At 37.3% G+C, this 9,206-nt stretch overlaps 1 protein-coding gene across 4 annotated transcripts in view; it reads right to left on the bottom strand.

Annotated features, from left to right (window-relative positions):
• Nucleotides 1-754: 754 nt before the first annotated feature.
• Nucleotides 755-9,206, bottom strand: part of ZNF800 (zinc finger protein 800) — a 28,400-nt gene continuing 19,948 nt past the window's right edge. For 3 of the 4 annotated variants that reach the window (XM_024196839.3, XM_024196841.3, XM_029910884.1), the window contains one exon: nt 3,710-5,400. In XM_024196839.3, the coding sequence (XP_024052607.1) occupies nt 3,710-5,400 (1,691 nt within the window). Of the gene's footprint in view, nt 2,466-3,709; nt 5,401-9,206 lie in introns of those variants that run through there. The other variant, XM_024196843.3, reaches the window with a different exon arrangement.

Below are 9,206 nucleotides of genomic sequence, written 5' to 3'. Positions count from 1 at the left end.
TGAGCTTCTGAAAGAGCCAAACAATAGACCTCACCCCACCACAAGATAAAAAGGAATCAATTGTTGAGGTAGTTGCTGGCTATTATACCTCATCTCTAAGTAGAAACACCATCAAGTAGAGAGCAATTTAGTAAATCACCTATGAGCTAGGGCCATTTTGACGTACCATATATATGGACCACGGGTGGAGATCTGTTACATGAGACTTACCTTTAAAAAAAGACGTAATTCCACCTTCAAGTATCTCAGCAGCAGACTTTAAATTTAGCCAAGATGGAGTCAGTAGAAATACTAAAATTAGCTGAGTAACCTCCAGCACTCTACCACCACTCCTGCATTTTATTTTCCTAATCTTAACACAGAGAGATCCAGGAATAGGTGTTAGGGAGCTGGACACATAAGGGCAACCTACTTTTTAATATATTAAAATCATAAGCCAACAGTAGGGGTTCTCTGTGCATATTCTAACCAAATGAAAATGGGTAACTGTTACAAAAGCCTCCCTCGCTCTTTAATATAAAAATAAGGATCCTACCGTTCTTATAAAAATCTATATTCAGTCTTCCTGAGCATCAGTATTTGATTCACAACACTATTAGCAAGGACCATAACAAAGTTTTGCTTAACTAAAATCAAGACGAGGATAGTTTTTACAAGTGACAAAAAACTAAGATTAGACAAGGATTTCTTAATTACATAATGGAGGTCACTATAAGTGTAGAAGAAAAGGGTTCAGTCTAACTGCTACGCTTCTCATAATGCAAAAAGTATTTTTAATTCCAGTGGAATAATACAACAAACCAGACCCAATGATAGAGAAATAAAGTTTATAGAAATGCAAATGTTGAAGTGTAGCTGCTGGTAGTAATTGAATTGGTTTATGACTGAAGAAAGGCATTCCAGTTTCACTAGAATACACCTTTTTGTCTAAGCACACTTTGTTAAAGTAACTTCCAGTCTGATTTATTTCCAAATACAGTACATTTATCCAAACAAGAGCATGTACATTCAATATAGAACATTTCCAGCAACAGTTATAGTTCAGTTCCCATTCACAGTGTATATTTTTTAGTGCAAAGCACTAAAAAGGCCAAACGTTTTTCTATCCATAAAAGCATTTTTTTTTATTCATGACCTTGTGATCAACATTTTTTAGATTTTTTTTTTTATACAAAAAAGTGTATATGACAAGGCGTCTCCCTAAGCAAGAGAGTGAACCTATATAAAAACATGGTATTTTTTCTGATGTACAGTACCTTTCAAATTGTGGCAATTTGACACAAATCACTAAACAAAATATCTTCTAAAAAGTAAAAAAACATTGATGCACTGAAGCCTGCCAAGATTTCCATAATGGCAGGTGTGCTACTGTTTTGCTAATATCTTGATTATAAAATAGACAAAAGGATCAGTAAGCATTTTGCAAATCCTACAATAAAGTCAAGTGCTACCTAAAGTGGTCATTTAAGATCTTGCAAGAAAAAAAAATATTCTGAGTTTCTCTCACACTATCCTCCCTTTTATTAATATTTAAAGAAATAAAACTAGCATTATAAGAAGTGGTTGTGCATGGATTGTCTGTGTCTATAAAACATCAGAAAATATTCACTACCTTCATATTAACATTAGTGTGTTTTTTTAAAACAATAACTGCAACTATCATTAAAGTGCTTGTGTATAAAATTTAAACAAAAAATTAAAGAATATGGAATAGGGAATGTAGGTGTTTTTGTAAACTTTCTAAATGTTTACAAATGAAAGGTTGTCCTATGAACCATGCATGGGAAAAAAAAAAAGTATTGGCAATATCTCTGCAGCAACTTTAGTACAGTGAAATTCAGTACACCCAAAAGTTGGGAAATTAGTCAAACTGAACAAACTGAAGTTATGACAATTACTAAAAATTAGAACAATTCATCCAATATACACTAATATGGTGTTTGCTCTTATACATTCATTTGTAATAAATTTAAAACAGTACATAAAGCAAAAGTTTGCCAGCCAAGTAGAATACCACATAAAAAGTCACAGAATTGGTTCATCAGCATTAGCAGTACTAAGGCCAGTAGCTGTGGTGGCCTCTCAAGTTGATTTCCTAAATGAAAAATAAGTTTTCTTCCAAAAAAATGCTTTTTGTAAAGGGTTTTTTGTTTTTAAAGCACAAAAAGTTCATTTTCTATTGATAACTTCGCTGGACTGCATAGAGACAAGGGTAGTTAACTGCTAGTCTATAGATGCATGTTGTGCATTGCAAGTCAACAGTTACCTGACAGTGTTGGGATGAGGCACTGTCATATAACAAGCCATGAGAATAGTTATTAATTTAGTAAGAAAACAATAGTTTATGAAAGTATTTCCTCATTTTTCTTATGGTACCATTTTCAAGATATTAGTGGTTCTAACACCAAATTAAAGTCTTTCCACTCAAATGAACTCCAAACTTTCCGTACACCACCTGAAGTTATCTGAGGAGAAATGGGAATAAATTAATATTTTGAGTTTACCAATACAACTTGTTTACTAGTTATACAACAGTGAAACCATTTTTAAATGCAAGGTGGTACCTAAAATTTACCACAAACAAAAAATTTAAAAACACTCTCTTCCTTAGACAAGATTAGTGTGATTTTAAGAGAGAACCCAGCTCATTGTTAAGTTGCATTTTCTTTAGCAGAAAGTGGTTACCAAACCACTGAAAACCCACCTACGTATGCCTGACTGGTAATCCACTGCAGAAGGTATACCAAGACAGAGTTGCCTTCGGGAAGAGAGCACTTCTGAGTTGAAGTCAATAGCAGGTACAGGACAAGGTATATGTATTTAGCCTTAACAGATATTTATAATAAGGAGAGAGTTCCAAAGTAATAATTTAAAGACTGCTTCCCCTCCCCACACCCAGGCCTGTTTTTATTACAAATCTCTGCAATATCCAAAAAGCCTTCATGATGATTCTGAAATCTAAAATGGCCATCTATAGGTTATTTCCATTTAACCAAGAAATAATATTTTATAATTAGAAGACTACCTGTGCCACCATTTTTTCTATGAAGCAGGACTGCGGAAAAACAGTAAGTCATCACAATAAAGAAAAAACATCCATATTTAAGGCGCTATCCTGGAAACTCTTACTCATGCAAAGAGATGCTTTTAGGATTATACCATGATGTTGGGAGGGTGAGCAAAACTTAATAGAATAAGTTAAAAGAAAAATAATAAAGTTTACTGCTGGCTGCTCATTCCAAGTTAGATGTAGAGATTTATTTACTCTGCTGTAATTCACTTTTACATCAGCTATAAAAGTAAAATAATATTTTTGTAACTATCCTACAAATGTGTACATTAGCAGGATAAACCATGTGAACAAGTACCAAACAAGTGCAAAACTAATTTTAAAACATCTACTGTAAACATAAGCCAATATAAATTGATTTTTAGAATATTAAAACAGTTTAGAAGAACTGTACAGCCTAACTGTATTAGGTTGCAACTTCCTGCAGAAGAAAAAAGTTTAGAAATTGACTTGTCTCCAAGCCACTGAAAACATATTTTGCTGAAGAGGCAAATGTGATAGCCACGTTACTTTTATATCTCCTACACCATCGTCTATTGGAAAGCATCTGTTCAGGCAACAAAACAACAGATTTGGGGGGGGGGGGGGTGTGGTGTGTGTTTTTTTTTTTTTTTATAGAGGCAAAAAACTAGTTGTTTCTCACCAGACAAGAGCTTTTGATCTTGTACTTCTGCCTTTGGTTTTGTTTTCTTCTGGTGAATGAGATGCATTTGCCTTGTGAGTTTTCTTATGGTGTTCTAGAAAAGTCTTTTTGGCAAATGCCTTTCCACATTTATTGCATCTGTGAAGAGAAAAGTTTTTTGTGACTTTTACTTCTATGCCAACATCAGCTCCTTCAAACTTTTTACTCGGTGAGTTAGAGGCGACATCCTGTTTTGAACCAATCTGTCTTGCTTCATCCCTCTGAGGGCCTCTTTTTGCCACCTTATTTAGAACAAAATCAATAGGCTTTTTTATTGCTCTGATTTCTAAACTTGCAGTTATTTTACCAAGGTAACGTGATGACTTTTTATGAACTACAGTTATATGCCTTATCACATCACGTTTGCGACGTGTTTCATAAGTGCAGAGAGGACACCTGTAGAATTTAACATAAATGTTATTTCCATCTGTGTGCAACTCAATGTGTTTTGTCAAGTTCTGTTTAGAAGTAAATTGGCGTTTACACAGTTTACAGTAAAGCTGCTTGAAGTCAAAGCCAGCTGAAAGTTTTGGCTTCCTTGTTTTTTGCTGGCCACCTGCAGCAGATGGATTGGTTGATTTAGGGGTTTCAAGGTCTCGCTTAACTTTATTTTTCTGTGCTGCTGGTGTGTTCTTTTTCTCATTTGAATGACTTGTTCCCTTTAACTCATTCTGTGGAGAAACGGTGATGGAAGGGGTTGAAGATTCTACAGAATCTGCTGGTTCAACTTTTACTTTTATTTCTGTGCCGTTGGCAGTATTATTGGGTCCTTTCTCTCTTTTAGAGTTCTTTCCGGAAAGCGTTATCTTGTGAACAATTTGCATATGCCTTTTAAGCATTATTTGTGAACTATATTTTCTCTTGCACAGAAGGCATTTGCATGCAGTTAAATTGTATTCAGCCTTTGAGGAAGACTTTTGTTTTCGGGTCTTAAAAGATTTTTTAGCAGAAACTGTATCCAAGAACAAAGGTTGCCCAGGCTTTGTAGCTATATCAGGAGTAATGGAATCCCTCCTTAACCCCCTATGAACTTCATCAAAATGCCTCCTTACATTGGCTTTTGTAGCAAATGATTTATAACATACAGGACAACTTCTACCTAATGTTACAAGCACATTCTTATTTCGTCCTTTTGTGGAGCGCTGATTTGGTTTCTTTTTTGTTTCTATGTACTTCTTTAGTTCTTCCATCTTTTTTTTGTGTACTTTTCTAATGTGCCGACGTACACTACGTCTGGAATGAAATTCTTTTCTACATAAACAACAAATCAACTGGTGGCCAAAATCAGAATTATCAGAAGAGTCCAATTCAGGATTTAATGCTGGAGGTTGTTCATCAGGAGTCGGCATTACATTTATTTCCGCATCAGCAGGTGGCGATTCTAAAGTTTCTGTATCTGGAGTTGAAACAGTTTTGGGTTGCTCAGTGGTAGGTTCCTGTATTTGTAATGGAGCTTGATCAGGACTACTGCTAATCTCAATATTCTCTTCTGGGTTGTCAGTTCTTGAAACGTACTGAAACATAGCATTCTGATTTGTTTCTATAGGTTCTAGCTTAATTACATATTCTTGTTTGTCCACTCTAGGATAAATGGCTTCCAGGAGATTATTTACAGCTTGGCTTTGTTTATCATTGACATCTGGGAGGTCTGTAAAAACAAAAGGTTATTGTTTAATCATCTAGAAATCTCAAGTTATTATATTAGGTTTTTAAATTTCAAAGTCAGTCTTGAATATCAGCCTAATCATTGAATTATGTGCCCACAAATTTTGTTTTTAACTCAAAGTTCATGTTTGTACTACTTTTCAACAATTGCTAGAATTACAGCCAGCCTACTAGGGAGAAATCTTGCTTAATTTGCCAATTGAACCACCAGTTACCATGTCCAGTAGTGGATTTTCTCTGGATAATCAACAAATATTTTTATTACATCAGTATAAATGTCCTTAGAATTATTAAGGATCTTTGTTTACCTCAGAGATTAATTAACTCCTTCTGGTATACTTGAACTGGCAGCCCCCCCAGTTTAAGATGTGCTTTGTGTCTGTAATGAATTTCTTTTCTAGAAAAACAACAAACCAACTACCGGCCAAAGTCAAAATTATCAAGATGCGACACCTGACCTTGTTCTTCATGAGTGTTACCTAGTGTACAATATCATTAGGGAGAGCTTTTCCTGGGGCTAGAGGTAGAGTAGTCTCAATGAAGGACCTGCAACTCTGGATGTTACTTCTCCCTGCCACCCTCAACTTTGTCCGTCAGATCCCAGATGTACTGACCTTTAGGACACACTACAAGGCCTATACAACCGCAAGTTTTCCATAAGGGAACAACATAAATAGGGTATGAGGATGAAAAGAGAATTTCATTTGTGGCGGGTTGGGAGTTTCATTGGCAGAAAGAACTTTTTATATGTTTTTCTAAAATGGGAAGTGCCTGAAGAGCTAGATGGGTGCTTGGTAAATTGAAAAAAAGATATACATAAAACAGAAATTCGATCAGCACTTTTCAAAATAACCTTAATATGATTAGCGTTCAGATCATTTAAATCTGTGTAAACAAATCAAAAATTTTATTAAGCTACTTTAAATTTTACTTTAAATGTTTCAATTTTAAACAGCTATATTAATATTAAAATAACTTGCAATGGAAAGGTCAAGGAAGCATAAGGTGTTTTAAGATCAGATTAGATTTTGCTTGTAAATATTCATGACAGACTAAAAAGGATACTTATTGATCCATCTCTCCAAGTGAAATTAGTTATATGTTCAATTTATAATGAGCCCTCAACCAGTTAACAAAATACTCCTGGTATGTTCTTCAAAATGCATTATCCTGAGAGTCTTACTGAATCACCAAAACAAAATTAAGAACTGAGACACATTTTCCCTGCAATTCTATTATTTCCAGGATATATTAATATCTGCATATGACAATATATTAGAATATATTATAAACTACCTCTAAGATGCTTTTAAAAAGAATTGTCAATAACCTTACAGTTAGCTAGAGATAAAGCTCTATTAGATCATCCAGACAAGACGCAAGTTACAGTTCTTGATATAGGATATGAACATTAAATCAATACTACGTTTCTTAGTCTCTCTCAAATCCATTGACTAGCTAACACCTTTCCTAAAAACAATCATTAGATCAGTCAATCGAGTTCACTAAAACGGCTGGTTGTGAGAGGCGACCAAAATAAAATGGCTAACTGAAGCCTATGCTCTGAAGCCTATGCACAGCAAACTGCCTCCATCAATTCCCAAAACCTACTAAGCTCCCCCCCAAAAAAGAGATCACAAAGTTGCAGAGGATGGATTCTCCAAGAAAATCTGAAAATGTAAAGAGACCTTATTCAGAAGAGTGTTTCTGGCAGCGTGGTGGGACTTCTCAGACTCCAAGTGAACACACGGCAGCCAAATCAGGCAGAAATGCCAGGGCTGAAGAAAATCAAATGGCTTCCAAAGTAGGCATTCTGGAGATGATCTCAGAGTATAATTCCATCAGAGATGATATGACGACCAAGCTTCTTCAAATTACTCACTTGGAATAGCGAGCCCTACACTAGAGACTGGCCTAAGAGAAGCAAGTGAAAGTAGGTCTACAGTGCAAGTAGATGCCCACAGCTGGCTGGCCTGTGCCAGCTGACTCGGACTAAGGGGCTGTTTAAGTGCTGAGTAGACTTCCGGGCTCAGGTTGGAGCATGGGCTCTAGGACCCTGCAAGGTGGCAGGGTCCCAGAGCTTGGGCTGCAGCCCAAGGCCAAAAGTCCACACTGAAATTAAAAAGCCCCTAAGCCCAAGCCCTACAAGCCCAAGTCAGCTGGTGTGGGCTAACCACGGATGTCTAAATGCAACATAGACATACACGGAGAGAAACAGACTTGCAGAGCTGGAGCAGAGTGTGATTCTGTTTATACTGGATTACATAGAAAACAGAGTGAGAAGGAACAACATCAGAATTAAGGAATTGCCTGAAAATGCTGAAGGAGGAAACCCAAACTGGTATGTAAAAAGTTTAATTGTGGAGTCATTACAGCTGAGCTGTCTGTAAGAGGTAAACGAGGAGAAAGCACACAGGGCACTACTGCACCCTGTCCCCCCCCCACACACACACACACCTGGACCTCATAATAATAAATAAATAATAATAAACCCGGAGACCTAATGCTGAAATGTCACAATTATCAGCAGAAAAATTTAATTATGAAAAAAAGTCAGAGCATTCAGAGCTCAAACTCAAAGGCCATGACCTCTCTGCCCTAACTTTAAAAAAGAAAAAAAGAAGAAAAAAAAGCAGCACTGGGAAAATTACAGCAGCACTCAGTATACACTGCAAAAGGTGACTCCCACTTAGCTTTCAAAAATCAGTATTATACAGAAAAATAGTTTAAACAAGGAGAAAGTACATTCAAGATGCTTGGGATAGAAATCCAAATCTCAAATGTACAAGAAGACTCTCCAGAGGTAGTAACTACAAATAAGCCGCTGAAAAACCCTTGGCAAATGGTAAAACTCAGTAAAAGGGAATTAGGAAAAGAAAAAAACGTAAGACTCTAGAGACCATACTGGCAATGGCAGAAGTGAAACTGAACAAAAGAACTCGGATACTAGAGGAGTAACCTAAAGACTAACCAGAAGAGATTTGGGAGTCACCAAGAATGACCAATTGAACAGTAACTATGTTAACATTACAAAGAAAACACTATGAAGTATGCTTTAATTGGGATGATCAGTAATAGCTGTGTTCTGCATTTTAAAACAGATCAGGAGTGGACAAACCACGGCTTGCAAGCCACATGTGGCTCTTCTACAGTTAAAGTGTGGCTTGTGGAGTCGTCGTCCCCCCCATTTTCCACCTAACAGACTGGGGGTAAGGCTTGGGGCTTCTGCCCTGTTGCAGAGTGGTGGGGCTAGGGGCTTCTACTACCCACTGGGGAGGAGGAGGATTTGGGGCTTCAGCCCCACAAGGCATGCCTGCCAGGGCTCAGGGCTTCAGCAGGAGCAGGGCTGAAGCCCCGAGACACTCCCGCCCCCCACAGGGCTGAAGCCCCAAGCCCCGGCAGGCGCCTCGCACAGGGCTGAAGCCACGAGATACCCCCCAAACTGAAGCCCCAAGCTCCGGCAGATGCGCCCCATGGGGCTGAAGTCCCAGCAGGCGCACCCCAGCTCTCTAACTTCTGAAGATTTGTCGTATGCGGCTTGGAGGGTCTGTAAGTTTGGCCAGCCCTGACATAGACAAAATAAAGGACTATAAGGGGGGAATGGGGGTGGATCCCAAGGATGAAAGAGATTGGAAAAAACAGAGGAGGGATGGGGAAGAGCCTTTAGGGGTTCTGTCTAAATTTTCCTTGTAACTCAAATGATGAGATGCTATTTAGATATCTGGTTACATTTTTTCAATACTCAAAGTACATTCAACCTGCAAAAAAAAAAAAAAAAAAAAAAAAAAA

Source organism: Terrapene carolina, unplaced genomic scaffold (genome assembly GCF_002925995.2).
Source record: "Terrapene carolina triunguis isolate 2854851 unplaced genomic scaffold, T_m_triunguis-2.0 Scaffold68, whole genome shotgun sequence".
Taxonomy (NCBI): domain Eukaryota; kingdom Metazoa; phylum Chordata; order Testudines; family Emydidae; genus Terrapene; species Terrapene triunguis.
Note: the sequence above shows the minus strand (reverse complement) of the source record. Positions and strands in the feature narration are given on the sequence as shown.